This window comes from Molothrus ater, chromosome 1 (genome assembly GCF_012460135.2).
Source record: "Molothrus ater isolate BHLD 08-10-18 breed brown headed cowbird chromosome 1, BPBGC_Mater_1.1, whole genome shotgun sequence".
Taxonomy (NCBI): domain Eukaryota; kingdom Metazoa; phylum Chordata; class Aves; order Passeriformes; family Icteridae; genus Molothrus; species Molothrus ater.
In genome coordinates, this window is record NC_050478.2 from 33,036,002 (window position 1) to 33,057,808 (window position 21,807).

General features: G+C 37.5%; 1 protein-coding gene across 3 annotated transcripts in view; it reads left to right on the plus strand.

Moving 5' to 3' along the window:
* PALS2 (protein associated with LIN7 2, MAGUK p55 family member) overlaps window positions 1-21,807 on the plus strand; it is a 59,446-nt gene that overhangs the window by 12,518 nt on the left and 25,121 nt on the right. For 2 of the 3 annotated variants that reach the window (XM_036379118.2, XM_036379120.1), the window contains exons 2-3: window positions 15,157-15,275; window positions 20,050-20,202. In XM_036379118.2, the coding sequence (XP_036235011.1) occupies window positions 15,159-15,275; window positions 20,050-20,202 (270 nt within the window). In that variant the 5' untranslated portion in view covers window positions 15,157-15,158. Of the gene's footprint in view, window positions 1-15,153; window positions 15,276-20,049; window positions 20,203-21,807 lie in introns of all 3 variants that reach the window. The other variant, XM_036379119.2, reaches the window with a different exon arrangement.

The window sequence follows — 21,807 nt, forward strand, 5'->3', positions numbered from 1 at the left end:
TAGGAAACAGAAGGAGTACTTTCTTGTGTAAACAGAAATAGGCAGTGAATAAAAAGATAGTGGAAAAATCTCGAGTCTGTATGAACCTAATGGATTAATCAAGAATTATACTGTGTGACATTTCACAGTTTGTACTTAATGAAATATATGCAAATACCTCTTGTCAGCCTGTTTTGAGGGGATCTGAACATATAAACCTCTGAATGAGTCTTTCATTCAAGTAGGTCACTTCCATTTTATTCTTTTTTTTGACATAATTCCCAAACCAACTTTAACTGATGCATTAACTTGGAAGTCACTGGGGCTGGTTACCTGCTTGCAGCTAAGTTTACACTTAAATCCTTTTCAGTAATATTTTTGCAAATTCTACTTCTCTGGAATATTGTCTAACAAACTTTTTTACAGGCAGCAGGCTGAAAGAGAGGCACAGTGAGGGACTCAGCATTGGGAACCTGCCTCTCTTTGGCATCAATGAATAAGCACCGTGTTATCTTCGGGCAGAAGTGCCAGTCTGTGTACATGAAGACAGGTGGAGCAGGTGACAGTTCCATTTAAACACTACTCCTTCCAGCACGGTGTAAGCACCATGTGGTAGTGCTAGATTGCGTACAGAAATGACAGATGAGGTGTGGTTTCCTGGGCCATTAGCTGGAATATAGAAGACATTTCACATTTTTTTGTTTTTCCTACTGAGCTACTCCTTTTGCTGTATCTAGTTTTTCTAAGTTCATTATAATGTGTTGCCTACTTTCCAGCCATTTTTCCCTTTTATTAGATACATTTTCAAATAATTTACTATTACATAGGTGTTCAGGACTCAACCAAAATTTTACTTTTATATGGGTGTTGGAGAGATGACCAACTTCTCTGTGTATGATAGGGTCTTTGGCTAAATGATTTGAACTCTGTTGTTGGGGTATGTGCACAGGCCTGTGTTCTGATGGCTGGTATGATGACTGCAAAAAACCCATGAGAGATAATCTGACACTTGAGATGATCTTGAATTTGTACGTTTTGGTGGTGATTAAACTCACTGAAATATATTTTCTACCCCTCCAAAAATATAATCCAACAAAAGTCTTCAGAGAATTAAAGTCAGCGAGTTTTTATAGAGGATTATTTGTAGATGACGTTGGAAGTGCTGTGTCTGTGAATATGTTTGGGATGCTGTTATGTGTGTGTCTTTATGGAATCTTGAAAGTCATAGGACATTGTGTATTGTATGGCTTTGCTGTGCTGTTAGCACAGTAGATTCAAGTAAAAATGTTCAGTGAAGCAAGAATGACTGGGATGCAGTTGCAGTGATATTTCCATGCTTCAAATTTATGGTGGAGTCTTCCAACTCTGCTGCATGAAGCAGATTTGTGCTGTGCTATAAACTTATCATTTCATCAATCTTTGCATTGTTTTTCTGTATCTGTCATACAGAAAAATCTGTATCCACCTGTTCTTGGAAAGCCTCAGAACTGAGACTGATAGAATTACTATACTGATTTATTAATTTTATTAAGTCTTGAACTTAAGATAGTCTTCCTGATAATTTAAAATGAGAGATCTGATGTGTGCACTGTGATAAAGCACTGTGTAAGTGTTCCTTTCTCACAAAAAGATACCTGTTCAGGTTCAGGTATCTCTCTGGAACAAGAACTGCCTGCAGAGTGATGGACTTTATTTAAAGAATTAGGAAAACTGATGAACAGTGTAAGTCTGGTAAAAATCCTTTAGAGGAAGGGTTCTGCAGCATCCTGCTGGTATTTGGCATGGATGAGAATGTTTTTCTGTTCATGTTTAAGATTCTGGTTGGTACACGAGACCAGGAAATTGCAGGTCTTCTTGGAGTCCTCTGTTTTAACTTGTTTGACATGCTAACAATTCATTTATTAAGCACAGGAAGATCACAGTTTTGAGCACATGTGAAATTTATGTAACTGTATAGTGAATTTCAAGTACTTAGAGTGTATATCAAAAAATTGCCATGAGACTATTTAATTTTCTACCCTTTCAGCCATAATTTAATCCTATATTGAGCCAACATAATGCATGCCTGATTGAATCTTTATCCTTCATAGCTCTTGATGTCCATTGTTCTGGACAGAGGCATGGTAATTAATTTGTGAAAAGATTTTTTCAGTGCAGAGACTTGGCTTCTTTTTTGAACTACTGGCAGGAGCTGATTCAAAGCAGTCTCTCTGGTATTAAAAAACAAGTGTTGATTCCTTCTGCGTGAAAGTTGGCTTGTCTGGGTCTGAAAACTTACGCTGAGAAGTGATGTGGTATTTAAATCCTGACACTGTCTTTGGAAAAACAGAATATCTGCCGGATTTTCTGCAGCTGAGAAAGCTTCTTTCATGTTTCAAATGCTTCAGTCATTGAACACAAATTCCTTCTTACAGGATCAAATAGGATTGCTGTATGGCAGGTTAGTGTAGAGGAATACTCGGTGCCATCAGTAAGTTTGATTTGTGGAAAGGGTATTAATGAAGATAGAAAGGTCCCTTTCCAAGCAATATGGAGTTAGTACTGCTGAGGTTTGTTACAAACATTATTCCGAAGGAAGTTTGGGCCCGACGATCTGATGTTGCTAAAGGATGTCTCAATGTACAAACTAATGCCAGTAGGCTGGATCAGCAATCCAGTAAGTGCTCACCAGGGTGCTCGGCCAACGTCTTTTTTTGTGTGCCACTGGATCTGTCCAGGGACAGGTGTTTGGGAGTCTACCTGCGTGTGGTTTACTTTATTAGATCTGTTTCTTCAAGCTGTTTTTCCTTCCTCACTGGACCAAAAAGCAAGCTAAAGTCCAGCATGTGTCCTTGCAGGCCAGCAGTCTTTAAAACTTTGCACACAAGTGTAGCTGACTCTTAGGATACATGTAGCTGGGGAATCGGGATCTGTTGACTTAGGGAAGTGCAAGCCTGGGCTGCTTAAAATTATCAGCTGCTCTCAATTATCAACTGTCAGCCAGGTTCTGTCCTGAGTCTAGGACTTTTCTTCTCTCACACGACAAGTGGAATGTGTGCAGGTCTTCTAGGGGCTGTGTTGATAGGGTTTCTGAGAAATTGAAACAGGATCAAAGTTCCATTTGGTGTTGGGCACAACTTAAAGAAAAGTATAGTGAAAAGTGAAAGAAATAGAGATAATTATTTGAAAAAATAAGTAAACAGGTTGATATTCTTTCTGCAAAGAGGAATTTATACTTCTGAAAATGCATCCCTAGACTATGTTGTTTCAGACCTTTCAAAATCTTGAGGAGGAATGGGGCCATTTCACTTATGTGTCAAGTTTGTGGAGACAATGACTACTCCTTCTATTTTTTGCTACCTTGCGTGCTGTATAACCTGTCTGCTGAGATAGGACTTGGTTTTTTTTAAATAGCATTCAAAAATACTGGCAACAATGTGATTTTGACCTTGTAACACCCAGAAAGTTATGTAAAAAGACATCTTAGCCCTTTCAAGTTTTCTTGGGAACTTGAAGGTAATTTCATGTTAAATTATTCCACAATCTTAAAACTAGTTGTATCCAAAGAACCAATTTATCCATAGGAGGTTACATTGCTCTCTTTTTTATATTGTTTTCAAGCCCAGTACTCTTCAGGGAAAGAGGAATTCAGTGGGGAGTAAGATAAGCAGAAACAACCATGGATGGGACTGACTGCTCTGAGAACTCATTTGGTGTGATGAGACAGTCCTCTCAAGTGCCACACTGACGGTGGCTGGTAAAGCAATTGCTCTTTTCCAGGTCAGGACCTGGACTTCATAAAACCTTCTTGGGGAAAAGCTCTAACATGGAATTATTATTTATCGATTGTAGTGAAATTCCAAGGCTGGGGACAGAGACTCATGATCCCTAGCCTACCATTTCTGATTGTACATGGAGGACTTCAATAGGCTATTTTGGGAATCCTCTTCTTTTCTGTGGATGGCATTAGAAGTGGTCCTGACTGCTGCTACCCAGGTGACTGGGTCTTAAAATTTGTGCAGATCTGAGAGGTTTTATAGTCAAAACCCAACAAGTGTTGTACTAGTACTTGTTTGTACTAGTACCCTCCTCTCTTCTCCCAACTCCTTTCTCTGAGACACCTAAGAAGTGCGGAAACAAAAGAACAAAGGACTTGAGTGAAAATTAAGATAATGTGGCTTTTATTGTTTCAGCATAAAGAGGTTTGAAGAGAGTTAGCATATGAGGATGTGTATGAACTGCTTTTAAGAAACAGCAATTGCAGTTTGAAGTCGAGAAAATCATTATCTCACAATTTTTTCCCCCCTCTGTAGGCTTTCTCATGGCTCAGATGCAGTCAGAAAGCAAGTTCCATCATGGAACTTTCACAAGAGAAGCCATTATAAAAGATGATGTCATATCAGTAAAAGTTGTCGATTCAAACCTTTCAGATTTACAGCAATTTGCCTGTCTCAGAAAAGGATGAAAAGCCCTGACAGATATTATTCTTCACTGAGTTTTGCAGTGGTGTGAACTGTTCAAGAAGAAAAGTTTGGCTGTCTTTGCATTTGCCAGTGCTTCTTTTGAAAACAAACAAGCAAACAACCCTTCCCCCCAGCCAAAAAAAAACTAAACCAAGACATTTTAACTGAAAAATATGCAAAATTTACTTGAAAGATCCCTGGTTTTGCTTCAGTTGGAGTGGTGGGGAATGTGACTGAAAATTCAGAAGTTCTTAGCAAAACTTAATGAAATCCAACTTTGTGTTCTGAGGAAATGGAGTAGAAAATTTCAAACATGTCAGTATGCATCACATACAGTTTTGAAGACACCCTTTGCTGTTTCACTGCCTGTGCCCACCTTATACAAGACAGAACGCTGTCTTCAGGGTTTACAGCAGTAACTTTAACTTTAAAGTGAAGGTGGCAAACATTCAAAGAGAGCATTCAAAGTGGCAGTTTCCTTAAAAGCATGTAGTTCTTAATCCAAGCTGCCCCAAGACCACTAGAAATAAATTTTTCCTGATGTTATTGTGCCTAGATATTCTTAAATTGAAATTAGATTTCCCACCTTTCATTAAACATTGGCAATTGTGAATAAATCCTGGTAACATAACGTGGGGAAGTAGTCCAGGAGGTAAAACACATGACTAAGGGCAGTGTGACTTACTCCATGAAGTTTTTCAGTTCCCTTCAAAATACAAGTGTCAAGCTGATCTTTTTATTCCTTTTCCAGGGTTCTTGAACACAGCCTTCTAAGGACTAAAGAAACATAACTGTTGAGGGTAATGAATAGGCAATTGTGTAAATCTTGACTGCATCGAACTGAAAGAAAGGTTTAGAGTGGAGTCTCTTCACTAGGAGTGATGGAGATGTATTTTGAGCATTCCTGAAGGTCAAGTAAGCCTTTAACATGCCATATTTTGCCATTTCTTTATTAAAACACACAGTTTTTATGTGGTATTTTTCACTATTTAAAAAGATAAGCTGTGTTATTTGGCAAACAAGTTTGAAAAAGCCATTTTCTATCCACTATATCAGTACTAATATTCCAACTGTGTTATGGAAATTTTCTTTGTGGGTAAAGCTTTAGCTGTATTCTTAAAATAAGCAAGAACTGTGTCATATGACAAAGGTAGTGAAGTAAATGGGGTTTTTTTGTTTTTCTGTTGCAAGTCACCCTGAACTAGACCATTATTCATTTAGTGAATTGCATTTACTGCTTCCAAATAAGTTTGTTGGGCAGAAATGAGGGTGTGTGCATGAGAGAGATTAGTTTAGTGGAAGTGGGAGCATTAGAGTTTAGGGATGAACTTCAAGTGAAATTTTTGGAAAATGTATTAGGTGATCATGTAAAATTGAAAACTGAGGTCCTGGGACAGAGATAATTTAATTTAAATGTTATAAATTTTGCAGATTCACTCCTGTTTGCAGATTCACTCCTGTGCTAAATTTTTTGTCTTCAGGCTGGGATGCAGTAGAAAATTGAGTGAAATTAAGTGAACACTTCCCTATGGAAGCATTTCATAGTGGTTCTTTTTCTTTCAATAGAAAAATGGGCTAGGTATAATAATAGTGTAATTAAATATCTTTTTCCTTTTTTATTAAAGAATATGTTGACATAGTCTAAATATTTTCTAAAGTGCTTTAACCTATTTTGTGCTCCAAGAAGCTGTCATGTATTTCTGTTTTCTCCATATAATTTTTTTGAGCAACTTTTAAATGCTTGTGTAGCATCCATAGTGGAACCTCAAAAATAATTTTATGTCTGCACTGGTACAGCTCTAATTTAAATACTTCGGTGTATTAACTTGGAAGGGATAATTCAATAAATACTTCACAGTAGCAGAGGCTTGAAACAGTGAATGCATGAAATGTTAACATATGGGTGTGACTGGTAAAAGGGCAGAGGTGTAGTTTTTTACAGCTACATCATAATGGAGCAATGAGATTTTGAAAGTGCTGAGTTTGGATGCTTTCATTTAAAAAAGCATTCTGCTGTTATAAAATAACTCTGAGAATATGTCATGACAGTGTTATTTCACTTGATATCAAAACTTCATTATAAAATTCTTATTTGTTAGAATTCCTGAGTGTCTCCTACGCTTGAAGCTGTAAAAGGAAGTAGTGTTAAAAGCAACAGTAGTATCTGGATGATATGTGGTTTCTGGTGCATTTCCTTGTCTAAGCATTTTCACTAAAGCAAAAGTGCCAAAACACAAAAACAAAGTGCCAAAAACTAATTTGAAGCCTGGAGTAATAGCAGTGGGACAAAATATATGTGAAGTATTTTCACTGAAGAAAGAGGACTTTTTGTTCAGTTACAGTTTTTAATTTTGGAGGAGAGTGATGTTTAAAGTGTACCTTTGTACTGTTTTGTGACAGACCAGTAGATTGAGCTGACAGTATGATGTAACTGTAAGAAGGTCAAAATAGATCTCATTATCTCTCCCTATCACTAGAGAGGGAAGTATTAATGGTGTCATGCAAGGCACTCACGAGACTCTTGTCCAATAATGGAAACTGAGACATTGTGCTTTCTAGATGTTAAAAACATTGGATTAAGAACAGGGAGCAGGAACAATTGTTTAATCTAGATTTTCGATTAACCAAGATTAAGGAAATGCCCAGGTATCTGAAGTGTGGATTGTTTTTAATGATATCCTCCTGATACTCTGTTGAGTGATCAGGTGCTTTCAGACACAAGGATGCAGACACCCCTGGGATGCAAACTGCAGTGAAACCAACATCATCTCTGGTAATAAGATGCATCACAGATCTCTGGAGGTGCAGTGTTGTTACTTTGCTACACAGTGGAGTATCTAATTTTGTTTATTTGAAGTACCTTGTCTTTTTTGCAGACGTGCACAAAGCACGCTATGGAACAGCTCTGTAACTAATGTTCTGAACCGTTTCATTTACACTGACAATACTAGTACGTTACAAGCCTTGTGAATTTTACCTTTCTTTGAAAAAATGCCTATCCAGTGTTCCTAGATGAAAGTGCAAATGGCTGGAAAAAGATGCTTGATGGCCAAGCTTGGGCCAGTTGCTCCTGGGGTTCCTGGTCTCAGAAGTGGGACACAACATGCAGCTTGCCGTATCCACTATGACAGTGTTGATTAGAGACCAGCAACAAGATGAAAGCATGTTCTTGGAGTGGAAGTCTGCTATCCCTTTGGAAGGGTGTTCATTATTTTCTCTTCAGGTCTAATTTTTTTACTTTTGTGAAGAAGAGATTTAATTGAGGAAGAAATCTTAATTGATTTCCAGCTGTCCTTAGGCTGAGTTTGTGAATAGGATAAAGCAATAGGTGGTTCTGCATGGCTTTCCATCAAGTGTTTCACCAAGAAAAGTGGTACAGTAAACTGATTCTTACATTTGTTTGGGTTTGTTTGTTTGTTACACATGACTTCTTCCTTGCTATATAACTGTCTTCTTTACTTATATTAGCATTTTTCAGTCCTGCTTTCTTCAGGCTCTGTAGTACTGCAACAAATAAATAATACTGAGTACTGTGGCAGAAATGCAGATACAAAGCTTTTGATTCATTTGGAAGAGTGCGCATTAGAGAAAGCAATACTTCAAAAGGTGTACTTAGGTTGTTGTATCTCTTTTGCTGGCATTTTAGACTTCATAAAAACTGGCATTAATTACCAGAGGTCTGCAGAGAATGCAGGTTTCTTCATCCAGCTACTGTTTGCAAAATACCGGGGAGAATGATGGATGTGTGCAATAAGCTCAGCCTCTTGTATAACTTGAGTGTAGTGCAGGATGCATTCTGAAACTTTGTTGAATTTCTCCTGTAACTTTTGACTACAAAGTAGAATCTTAGACTGCTGATCCACTGAATGTTTTGCCTTCATTTAAAAATCTGTTCAAATATATTTCTCCAGTACCTGAACTACTAAGGTAGTTGAAGAACTAAGGGTAGTACAGTCTTTCTTCACCAAAATTGAAAATTCTCCTGGGCATGTCCTAGTACTCATTTAACGTACAGTACTCTTTGCGTGACATCAGTGTATACTTTCCTAATATCCGTAGAGAAAAAGTAAAAACACACAAATAAAATTTTAAATTCAACCTTTTAAAAAACTTTTAGTTGACTTGCTCGTACATGCTCTGCTTTGTGCTGTATGGTGCTTAAAGATTTTTTTTTCTGTATTCTTGTCTGTTGTGTGCGTGTGTCCTTCCTCAGTTAATAATTTCTGTGCCTGAAGCTTGCATCATTCTTCCTCTAATTAAAAAAGGTCAGAAAACTTGGTAATACCTAACACTTACATAGGCTTATCTTCAAAGCATCAAGCTTAGTTAGCATGAAGTTAATTGCCTTTGTACTTTATGAAATATTTTTCTTGGCAATCCTTTAAGAAAGAGAAGTCTGACATAATTTCCTTAAAACTAGATTTTAGTGTATCTATCCTCAATGTCTTGTTGTTGGTCATGATATATGTATTTTAAATAAGACTTAAGCTTTTTAATATGCTAGTTTTGGAGTTTTGATGTTTTGTTCCCTTTTTATCTTTGCTGAGATTACTTTTAAATAGTGCATTTATTTTTTCCAAAGATGCAGCTGTGAGGTCCATCTGTTCATCAGAAAATTTGTGCTTCGTCTTTTTTTAGACAATCTTCGCAGCCTGAAAGAAGTATGTCTGCAGTGTTCAAGCTGGGAAAGGATTGTTGGCTCTTCCCTATAGCTTTTGTGACCTTCACAGTCATGAAACATGGGCATGAAAGATATAGTTGAGCCAGGTTTGATAAGGGTAGGGACTGCTTGAGCCTCTATTTATAGGTATGTTAAAATAGTTCCATCTTGGCTTGGCAGTAGACTTGGAGAAAATGAAGTAAAAAAAATTAATAAACTTTTCTAAGCACTTACGTTCTTTCTTTTCAATGTGCAGCAATTTAGTGGGCAGAATTTGAATATCCAGAGGAACATTCATTCTTATCAATTAGACTTCGTTCTTCCTTTAAAAATTCATTGCCATGTATGATTCTGCAGTCAGTAAAGTGTTCATGCTGCAGACAACAGGTTTCTTCATTAATCAATCTTTCTGTGTTTTAGAGGAGATCTGCTATGTTTGCAGCCTGAGGAAGGGGTCCCGTTTAGGAGAGGTGCCTGAGTGATGTTACAATGGAACCCTGCCCAGGAATGTCTGAGTTCAGGTGGCTGTCCAGGGCTGGCCCAGCGCTCCCTGCTTGGCAGTGTCTGTCAGACAGAGATGCAAGGTGTGTGACTGGGTGTTTGAAGGACTGTCATTGCACCCTGCTGCAGTCAGCAGTGGCTGTGGAGCAGGTGCCTGATTTGCAGAGGAGCCTGGGGTGGAACTGCAGAGCTCCACCACTCCTGTAGCACTCGCTGCTCTGGAGCTGCTGCTGAGAGTGATCCTGCTCAGTGCATGCAGCTGCTGGCTGGGAAAACACAAACATAATGTTGCATGTGCTCACTGCATAGTGCTTCCCTAGAGACTTCTATCTGAAAATATGGCTTCTGAAATGTACTCTAGCAGTAGTAAGACAGCTTTGTCAGCCTTTCATATCGTCTTGGTCAATAGCCTGTTTGTGAATGAACTCATGAAATATTCTCAGAATGTTAACTTGTTCATAGGTACTCCTTTTCTGTGTTCTAGACTGCCAAAAATGCTATAATTTGTGAGTGGGGAGAGAAGTGGCCAAGACAAAATAGCTTTGTTTTTTCCCTTGCCTTTTATTTAAGCATAATGATCATTATTTAAAAACCTTAGACAGAAATGGGAAAAAAATTACAGAGTTGTCATTGGTTAAGGGCTGGCGAAGTTAAAAATTAATCTTTTGTCTGAGCTTATTGTGTGGCTTGTGAAACTTCAATATATCCCTCTTGAAAAGGTTTTAAATTACACAAGAGACTATTTCTGAAGTTTATGTATGTGACAAGATTTTAATCTAACTTTCTAGACTTTGTGTGGAGTACCTGCCTCTCCAGTAGTCCTTGAGGTATTTATTATAACTTTCTATCCAGATGAGTAGGCCATGTGGAAATAAATATGCATGTTTATTTAAATATATTATACATAATTTTCTTTTCATTCCTGTTATTTTGTAAGCTTGGAGACTAATAAAATGAAGCTGAGCTAAAAAAAATTGTGCAAAATATTCATTCTGAAAAGCTTTAATTTTCCCCAGTGAGTGACACATTTGTCTTCTGTCTGCAAATCTGGAAAATTTATTTAAATGTATGCTTCCTCTTTCCTCTACATAGAATTAATGCAGTCAAGAATTAGACACTGAAAGAAAGAATAAAAATCAAATTTGGTAGAAGGATCACAGCTGAGAGCTTGGTGAAAACTTGCCTCTTTCTTACAATTACAAGAAGAAAGGAGTTATCAGGGTATCTTTTACATCTGTTTGATCTGAACTTACTATTGTAAGGTACGATGTGTAGATTAAACCTTTGAAACATCCTTTGGTTGTCTGAAGAACTCTGTGGGAATTAGGAGGATTTAATTCTGGTTAGTAAATTTTGCATTAGGAAGTGGGATTTCTGTATTCCCACACCTCAGGATGCATGCTGTTTGCCACAGAGATCAATTAACATCTCTTTGGCCCCTTTCCCTTTTTGAAATGGGGTTCAAATGACAAACTAGTTTGCCTGAATGTGGGGTCATATGTATAGTAGGAATAAATTGCTCAGTGCATGTACACAGCAGACCAGAATGTTCCTGCTGAGTCTTGCTTGAGGCTTTAAACTTGCTGCGGTTATGAAGATGTTCTTTGAAAATTGACTGTGGAAATTAATTCTTTGTGTATTCCCTGTCACGAAAGCCGGGGGCTGGAGTTGTAATCTCATTTTTCTTAGGAGTCCCAGCTCAGACTCAGTTCTGTTGTCACCCTTTCCTAAGAATCCCTGTATTTCAGCACCTCGCCTCAACTGAGAGTTTGTTTCTGCCACCCAGTTCCTCCTGGCGTGTCTGGAGGCTGTTGTCAGTGGGTTTCTTGTAATACACATGTGTTCCTCATTGGTTTTGTTAACCACTGTAGTCAGCCATGCCTGTCTCATGGTGTCCTCACTAAAACAAATCCTTATGTGTTGTGATGAGTTTAACATTTTCCCCAGATGGGTCATTGAATATAGAAACAGTCTTGTCTTCAGAGAGAGGGAGGTGAATGGTAGAGCCCTGAAAGTCACTAGAGTCTTATTATTTTCCTGTAAAAATGGGACAAGAGAGGGAAGAGAGACCCAATTAGTTTTCCACTGGAAAAGCACACATTTTCTCTTTATTGTACACCAAAGTACACAAAAATAATAAGGACTTCTGACAACCTGGTTTATGCAGTTTGTTCATGTAGTCCTTAGTTCTTCAGTATGCCTGACTTGAATGTAAGTTCTACAGCACTTTCTACCCCTCAGTAAGTTCTATCAACATTTCAGGGGCAGATTCACCTCAAAAGAGATGTGAACCTCAAAAGGCAATTCTTGATGGGATATTTAGATTTGGTAGTCTCAAAACTCCTCAGTTCCATCTGTTTCTTGCTTGGTAGGAGCTGATCTTTTAAGTAAAACTTTCCTACCTAAGTACTTTCATCTTCTGCTTTCATTCCTGCTGCTCAGGAATAAGAGAAGATGCTTTTTCAAAAGTGCTAAGGTGGCTTTATCCCTGAAAAGAAAAAAGTGAAATTGTTTAAATGAGTGCTACTTGAAATTCCATGTGAATCTACATTATTCTGAAAGATCATTATAATTAAGCCTGGAAACAAAGTATCTCCTGTTGTTTGTTGTCTAATAGACCCTAGAAATGAGTAAATGAAAGCCTCTTGAATAGATACAGCAGAAACGGTTCCATAATACATTTCCCAAAGTGTCTTCCCCTCCTCCCACTTCTGCCCTTAGTCTTTAGATAAATCAAATTTTTTTGAAGTACATGTATGAATATCTAAGGCATATGTAGTCAGTATATTGCTTAGACTTTCAAAGCTATTTTCACATGTGAACAAAGACCAGCTTTTCACAGTCAACAGGAACTATATTTGAAAGAGGCTCATGACTTGTATAATACACACAAAACACTGAGATTAAAATGCTTTGTCTAGTCCATCAAAAAAAGTATCCATATATTTGTGGTCTATTCTTTTTGAATAAACCAGCAGATATAATTCCTGTTGGAATATGCACTTGATATTTTTTTTGGCAAATAACATTCGATCATGTTCTGAATATTTTGCCAGGTGAGTGTAAAGCAGTGAAACATGGTGAGGCATATAAATGCTCCTCTGCCTACCCTGTGCTAGGTAACAGGTGCAAAGACTGTTGAAGCTTAACCTTTCTCTCAGTCTAAAATTTTTTTGCTTAACATTGTAACTGATTAAAACACAGGGATACTTGAAGGTATTATTTTTTATTCAACTACTTAGAAAAATTTTCCCTTTAAGATGGGGAACTATCTACACTGAGGCAATATTGAGCCTCTTACTGTGTTTAAACATAAACAATACAGCATGGGTAAAGGTGCCTTATCCTGCATTTTTGGTTTGCTTTCTAATATTGAGACAACACTATTTATAGCTAAGAAACTCTTGCTGTGATGGCTGTGCCATGAGACAGCCAACACACGACTGTAGGAAGCTGTTTCTGAGAACAGCTGGTTTTGGTTTTGATGACCTGGAATGCAAGTCTGCCTTTGTGAATATTTTGATCTCTGCATGTTGATAAAGCTGGTTGCTGTTTTCTAAAAATGCTGAAATATACTTAAGTAGTTCTGATGCTAGATGTTTGTGGAACCTTTATTGAATAAAATATTAATTTGAAAATACCCTGACTACTTGCATGAAGACATTTTTCTGAAGCTTAACATTGCTATTAACATTTTCTTTTTGATGATAAAGGGACTATTAGGGACTATTTTTTAAAATTTGATCTAAGGCAGAATTCTGAAAAGCTTAAGTAAGAAACAGGATAATGTCATGGAGATAATATGACCAAAGATGCTGGAATTGCAGCTGGTAGTTGAGATGCATACTTTGGCTTCAAGGAAGCTTTGCATTTTCTCCAATTATTTGTAGGAGAAAAAGTGCTAACCTGAAATTCCTTAAAAAAGAATTTGCATAACTGTTAAAAATGTAAAGAAAGCTTCTTATTCTAACACTTGCATTATTATGCAGCACCTATGACATAAATTGGCCAGAAACATCTGCCCACTTCTGCAGATAGTACAGCTTGCATGACTACTTTAAAAGTCACAAGTCTGAAACTGGGAATTGAGAAAATATGAAGAAGGCAGTTTCATCTGCAGCTGAACTAGTCAGGATGTAGGACCTACCTAGTCTGGGGAAGTTGTGGACTGTTTGCATGGTAATTTTGTGACTTTATATAATGTATGGTTGCTGACAGGACTTTGTCTGTTACAAAATAGAAATAATGCTGCTTCAAAATCTGAAAACATAAAGTGTTATTTTCCCTCCTACTCATGGTTTCACAGAAAATTCACTTTTTTTGAAACGAAAAGTGTGGTTAAAAGATTTAACATAGTACAGGTCTTTTGACATGCACTGCTGTAGTTAAAATGTTGCATGTGAGTTGATTTACTTGTTAAAAAGTCAGTTCCACTCAACAGAAAGAATGGCCTGAAATTTTTTTCTTCTGATGGAATTTTCTAGGAAGAATTAGAATCAGAAAGTAGGTGTTGAGAAATGCGGTTTGTTCTGTTACTGTGCAGTTTCATAATAGCTTTCATTATAAAGCAGTGAGGAAATTTAAAGGTTAATTCCTGTGTGGGAGAAGGGGCATATATAGGCTTTTCTAATTTTCTTGATATATACTACTCTGCAACATGCAGAGCATTGCAGAACACAGTGGTTATTCCAAGGCTTCTGGGCTTGTTGGGGATCTCAGCAGGAGATTTTGTTAATACACCTGTGTGTGTGTGTGTCTATTTGAGCATGCATATATAGCTTGGCAGGAGTTTAAAAGAGTAAAGTTAAGAACAAGAGCAAATTCTCTTAACTCACCTTGATGACTTCAGGGGATCAGACAGCTGGGATGGTGGCATTTCCTGACATTTCTTGAGGCAGCATTGTTGACTCTCAGCCAAGAGTGGTTCTCTCAGCAAGTCTGAGGGTACTGGGCAGGCATGATGCATTTCTCATTGTAGGGTGTGCTTCCCACTGCAGTGTGCTGTGGGACCAGGCTGGTGTTAGTGCACTTAGTGCCAGAGTGCAGTGGGTCAGGACTGGCTGTGAAGGACTGCTGGGGTGGACACAAGTGTTCCCACAGTAAGAGCTGCCTTGGAAGCAAATTTTTGATTTAAAAAAATTGGTTTGGAACTGTGTGGTCATTTTTACAACAGTGAATCTGCCTCTCCAGGCATTGTAAAACTTGTGGGTTGCTGTAGGTATGAGGGCTGAAAACTTCTGAAAATTATGAAATAAAAAGAGTACTGAAGGACTTGATTTTATTGTATTTGGAAGATTATGCATACTTTATACATAGTTTATACTTGTTTTTTCAATCCTTAGTAGCAAATCTTGGAAGGAATGTGCTGGGCCTGGATTCAGTTGGATGCAACCTGTATTTCATTTTCAGACACACACACAAAGTTCTTTTTCTGTTCTGTCCCTTTGTTCTCAGTAAATGTATTTGACTGCTTAACATCTTTAAAGTTAATGTTGTGGTGTTTCCTAGAGCTTTTGCTCCTTATGGAAGCCTGTTTTGGTCAGTATTTACTTTTTGTTTTTGTTTTGTCAGCAGCCATGCAGCAGGTCTTAGACAACCTTACCGATCTGCCGACATCGACAGGTGCTGAAGAAATAGACCTGATTTTTCTTAAAGGAATTATGGAAAACCCCATCGTAAGATCGCTTGCTAAGGTATTTAAATTTGCTGCTTTGAGTAGAATCTGGAAATGTTTTAACTCTTACATTATTTTGTGAACATTGAGTGTGGATTGAGGTATCCACAACGCGTTGTTGGTTCATCTTATTAAAAGACTTGAAGACCGGCTTGAAGGTGAAGAGTTCATAACTTCTCTGCATGCTGGTTAATAGTTGTATGGAAAAATCTAGAGGAAGATAAAAAATTCAAAGATTACAGAAATAATGTGGTTACATTATTTATGAGGAAAAATCATAATATTTGGAATAAGAAGCAGTTGATTTTAATGTAGTCTTGTAACCGCTGTTGTGTGCATAACCCATATGCCTTCTGACTTTTAGTGGTTTTGCCAGAGATGAAAAGTGAGAGCAGTCACCTTCATTATCCTGTGGCATAAAAATGTTTTCTTTTCATCTTTAGCTCAAAACTACTTTCTGATATGCCAGGAAAATATTCTCTCCATGCCCTTTACTGGATCTCAGACTAATAATTTTATCTTTGATTGTCAGCTCTCTAAAACATGGATTATCCTAAGTTTTTGTTCTTGGATTACAAAAATCTTTTATGTATGGGTGGTAGCAATCAATTATAAAAATGTAAGGTGATATTTGCAAAAAAATCTTTGGACTCTTTAATTAAAATGTAGCTGGCCTTACCAGTAGGAAATGCAGACAAATACTGCACATCACTTATATATGTTCTTAATCTTACTTCATAAAAATAAGCTCCTTTCATGAGGAAAACCCAGTTAACTTAAATACAGCTGTCTCTTTAATAGGAATAGACATCTGAAAGCAGTGCCCTCTGGGCAGGCATGAAATCCTCTGTAAAGCTAAAGGATTGTTGCCAATGGATTTTGTTCAGTATAAAAATCTGGAAAGGAAAACTTCTCATGAGAATTCATGTAAGAATCTACTTCTGTTTAGCTGTTAAAAAAATTGGTTTTAAGTTGAAGACATGGCACAGTAATAAACTTAGAAGTAATGGAAGTGTGTTATCTGCTGGTGAGATGACTGCAGAGAGAAAGATTTGTGTACTAAATTTACTAGAGTAAGTAAAAGCATTTTTTTACTGACAATGGGAACAACTTTAAGTGTCTGCTGCATAAGTCATCTTTAATATTTATCACGAAGAAAATGTTCACTGCAAAGCCTTTTTTTCTTATAAAGAATTTGTGCTTTAATGGCCACTAACAATTAGGTGGAATTTAATGACTAGCAGATGTAAAAAAAGTGCTTGTAACAGAAACAGATTCTTAACTATACACATGCTTTATCTAGAATGCTTAAAGGTTTTAATTGTGTTCACATGGTGTGACTGCACTCATATTTTCTTAGTAATTATTTTGGAAAAATCCTCAGTCTTAACAAGCAGTGCTAAATAAGGATAAGAGCAAAACACATTTGGTGAAGCGTATGTAATTCACATATTTGTCCCTAAAAATACATAAACTTGCTTTTCTATTAGAAGAGCTGGTTCTCAGTTCTCAGTCATCTCAGTTCTCTGAGATGGTTACATTGTTACAGCAGAATCATTTCAAAGCAGGCCAGAAATGCAAAAGCTTTTTCATTTTCCTTTATTAGCCAGTTATTAAGACTAATCATTATGTAAAGTACACCAAAAAGGACAATAAGAAACTTGGGGAAATGTGCCAAAAGCTATACAAACTTGTTTTCTCCTTTTGGTCCTTAAATAAATGAAGGTGAACAATAAGTATAGTAGTTAGTTTACAGTATTTCGCAGTGCATTTTGGCTGATCTTTTAAAACTGGGTTACATTCATTTCACACTTTTCCTGTGTAGAATAAAGGTAATAAGGTAGAAATTACAGGGGGTTTTTTGGATAGGGTTCTTTCACTGAACCTTTCCACTTTTCAGTAGGTGGTAGAGGAAAGGAGAACTGTTATCATTGTAAAATGTTTTTTCCTGTCACTGGTGTTTATAGAATCATAGAGTAGTTTTGGTTGGAAGTGGCCTTTAAAGGTCACCTTGTCTAACCCCCTTGCAATGAGCCAGGGACATCTTCAACTAGATCAGGTTGCTCAGCGCCCCGTCCAGCCTGACCTTGATTGTTTCCAGGGATGGAGTGTTTACAACCTTTCTGGGCAACCTATTGCAGTGTTTTACCACAACCATCCTACAACTTTTCTTCCTTATATCTAGTCCCAGTCTACCTTCTTTTAGTTTAAAATCATGATGCCCTGCCCTATTGCTAAAGGCCCTACTAAAAATTTGTTCCCATCTTTCTTGTAAGCTCCTCCCTTTAAGTATTGAAAGACTGCTATAAGGTCTTCACAGAGTCTTCTCTTTTCCAGACTTAACAGCCCCAACTCCATATCTTTCTTATGCTGATGTTTGTGTTCAATCCTAACTAGTCTTTAGAATTAATATACTTTTTGGAAAATAACTGTTGAACTTTAAACAAGCATGAATTTTCCTCAGTTTTGCTGCGGAGCTATGGTATCAAAATTCTCTTCTCCTGGATTGTTAACTATTCTCTCAAACCTCAAAACTTTATCTTCTTTCTGCTGTTACACTACTGCTTTTAGCATTATATCACAGCCTACAGGAGACCAGGTGAATGCCCACCCCAGGCCAAGGAAAAATCTTGGGAGTAATCTAAAAGCATTTAGTCCAGTATTTAAGATGTCAGATTGTTGGAGGTAAAAGCCTTACTATTTGAACATTTGGCAGGTATGATATATACTGAATGCACAGAAAGGTTAAAGTCAGCATCAGTATTTCTGAAATGTTCTGTTGAAATGAAAAAAAAAATTGCAATATCCAAGTTAGTTATTCCTATTTGTTTGGTTTTTAACTTATTCATACCATTCCATATCCTGTTACTCCTCAACATATTACAGGATCAGAGATTGTTTACTGATAAAACTTTATGTTCCCCAGTATATACATGGCCTTGATTCTGGAGTGGAGAGTGAGAAAATTTGTATTTAGATTATATCACTTAGTGTTAGTGGTGGTTTTTTGAAAACAAGGAGTGAGAAAAAAGGTAACGCATATTCTCTAATCTTAAAAAGGTTTTGCAGTTGGGTTATATCTAAAAATCACTAGATTTATGTTTTTACTTGCTGTAAAAGAACTAAATTGTAAAAGAAGGATATTGTTTACTGTATGTGTTCTGTACAAAATAGCATTCCCTTATAAAGGAGAATGTGTGTAGGTGCCGAGCTTCCTATAACTTTGTAATTACAGTTGTTTGGTTTGTGTGTGTTGGTGTTGGGGAATGTTTGAAATGCCCTTCTGTTAAGTTAACCTTTCCAGAGTTTGGCCATCAGGCCTGCAGAAATAGCATTTTATAGATATGAAGTACAATTTAATACTTAGATGATTTAGGAAGCAAAGTTCTCTGCTTTTACCAAAATTTTATTTTATTGTCAGTTTTAAAGCAGTAATAAGAGAGCAGAAGTGCTCACATACCTTCACATTTTATCTGTGGGAAGTATATATAGCTGACTCTGAATTATATCTATTATGTATTTGGCCTCTGTATGCCAAAGTAATTGCTCCTTTGTAAATTTCTTGTTGCTACAGTGTTGAAAATAACTTTTAATTGAGAATCTGTGTTATTTTTTGCCTCCTCTTATTCCCTAGTTCTGTGATAGAGCCCTGTCTGTAATAAATAAATTAAGCAGAGATGCTTCTCTTCCTGCTCAAAGCACCTACCTTTCAATGAATTTCAGTATCTGCAGAGTTCAGGAAATGATTATGTCTGCAGGAATAGCTCTAGAAATAGATGAAATGTTATCAAAGAATCACAGGATGGCTGAGGCTGTAAGGGACCTCTGGAGGGCATTTGGTCCAACTCTCCCTACTCAAGCAGGGCCACCTGGAGATGGTTGCTCAGGACCACATCCAGACAGCTTTTGAGTATCTCCAAGGAGGGAAAATCCCATCTGCTCTGAGCTCAGTCACCCTCACACTGGAAAAAGTGTATCCTGATGTTCAGACAGAGCTTCCTGAGTTTCATTTTATGCCCACTGCCTGCTGTCCTGTCACCATTCACCACTGGAAATAGGCTGTCCCCGTTCTCTTTGCATAGTATACCTTTTATACACATTGTTGAAATTTCCCTGAGCCTTCTCTTTTCTGGGCAGAACAGTCCCAGCTTGATGAACCTTTCCTCAAATGTGAGGTACTCCAGACCCTTCATCATATTTGTGGCCCTTCACTGAGCTCTTTCCAGAATGTCCAGAGTGTTCCAGGTGTGGCCTCACTAGTGCTGAGTAACACTCACTATTCCAGTAACACTTTTAATGCAGCCCAGGATACTGCTGGCTGCCTTTGACCTCAACTTTTCTTTAGCATTTCCTTCAGTTAGGCAGATTTTAGCAGGTAGAATGTGCTGTTCAGAAGGTGTTTGAATGGGAGGAGTCTGAGGTAAATGTTTTTCTTGCAGACTCTGAAAAGATCCCATAGTTCCTTTTATGCCCTGCTTCTAGAAGGTGTACTTGTCCAGGGTTCCAAAGCAGGGAAGGTCCTGAGGTGCTGTACTGTTGATAGAGCAGTGCTTGTTGTGTATAGCATAGAGGAAATATGCACTTAAAAGCCTCTCTGGTATGTGCTGCTTATAAAGTTTATTGGATCCTGTAGTTGAGCATGCAAAATCCTTCAGCAGTTAATCAGGTTATCCTATATATAATTTTTCTGACTTTTCTGCTGAATTTTGCACTGAGAAATTACTTGAAAAGTTTATAGATTTGAACCACTCGAAACTTATTTACATTATAGTCTCGTGTATTTAATCTTACAGGCTCACGAGCGACTGGAAGATTCTAAACTTGAGGCTGTCAGTGACAACAACCTGGAGCTGGTGAATGAAATTCTTGAAGACATCAGTCCCTTAGTAAATAAGGATGAAAATGTTGCAGAATTGGTTGGAATACTCAAGGAGCCTCATTTTCAGGTGCCACCTTTTTACTGTATGTTACCAACTTACTGTATCAGTGTCCACATACAGATTTAGGAATAACAATGAAACAAAACCTGAACTATAACAAAATGTAATATGTAGGATTTTACTTCAAATAAAAGGTAAATCAGAAGCCATGTTAAAAATAAACATGATTTTATTTTTTGATATAATTTCAAAAACACCTTTACTCACTGTATTAAATTCTACTGGAGTTTCTGTTATAAATCTTGGACAAGCTTTTACTTCCTGTATGAGTGGAGTTCCATAAAAATTCCCCAAAGGCTTGCTTCATCCATAACATTTTCAGGTGATCTCAGTTCCTGATCATGAACATTGTCCGTTTCAGTTCAGCTGTTTGCACTCATACTCGTATGTAAGATGTATGGTTTGCAGAGTTGAATGAACGTGATTCTTCTGTGAGCTGATCTGCACTGCAGCTGAAGCTGAGACTCTGCAGCCCTCTCACTGTTGCTCTGCTTAAGGGAAGTGTTGACATGTGCTTGTCAAAAGCAGATGTTTTTCCATTTTGCTGTTTCTATGACTAGCTTCTGTACTGAACCTCAAAGATCAAGGTTTGAAAATCCTTTGTAGAGTCTGGCCTTTCTAGGTAGGGTTCAGTGGACTTTGCTACTTTAGTGGACTGCTACTAAGCTAAAGGTATTCTGTAGAAGAGCATAAACAACTTTTTGCCATAGTATAAGTGGGTTTCTTTTGGCAGACAGCTATGAAGTCATAAGCATTTTTGGGATAGATGAGTTTAAACACACTTTCCCCCCAGGTTTTTCATTACATGTTTTACAAACATAGCAGTGAGATATATTACTGTTTAACATGGATAAACAGTGAAAATGCTTTTGGTTGTACTGTGTCCTATTGGGAAAGGAATCGCTTCAAGAACTCAGCTTTTGGGGCAGTGGCTTTTCTGAGTACTGACAATTCCTCTGCCTCTCCTGTGTTGGTGTCCCTTGTGCTCTTACTTGTCCAGAAAGGCAAGTGATGAAAAAGCAAAAGAAAGAAAAGAAAGAAAAGCAGAGTGATGAAAAACTATGATTGGAGACTTACTGGTGCATAAACCTGCACATCAGTCTTTGATCCCATAGAAAAAATTGGTACTTGAAAAGGACTGGATGAGTTTGGAGGAATTGATAGTTAAAATGCACAAGGACTAGAACTGAGGGCCACCTGTGCACTGACAGACCTGACAATGATCCATTGTGTTAGAGAGAGAAAATAAAGCTGAAAGTCAAAGAGGATGATGAATCAAAAGATGAAAAGGGCATAACAATTGAAGTGCTGCACTTTGAAAGGCTCAGTAGCAATGATCTCTGGAGAGAGATGGCAAAGGCCAGAGACAAGCTTGGGAAAAGGATCTTTGGGGTGGAAACTGGAGATGGCCTGTAGGAGACAGATCAAATAAGAATTTTTGGGTGACTAAGAATCAACTAAGAATTACTGGGTGAATAGCCAACACTAAGGCAAACCCAGCATTTTTTCCTGTTCTGTGGTCAGATCTACAGAGAGGCAGAATGTGATGCTGGTGTCAGATACTTCATTAGTTCAGGCTTGAACAACTTAAACATGTAATGTGAAAGTTCC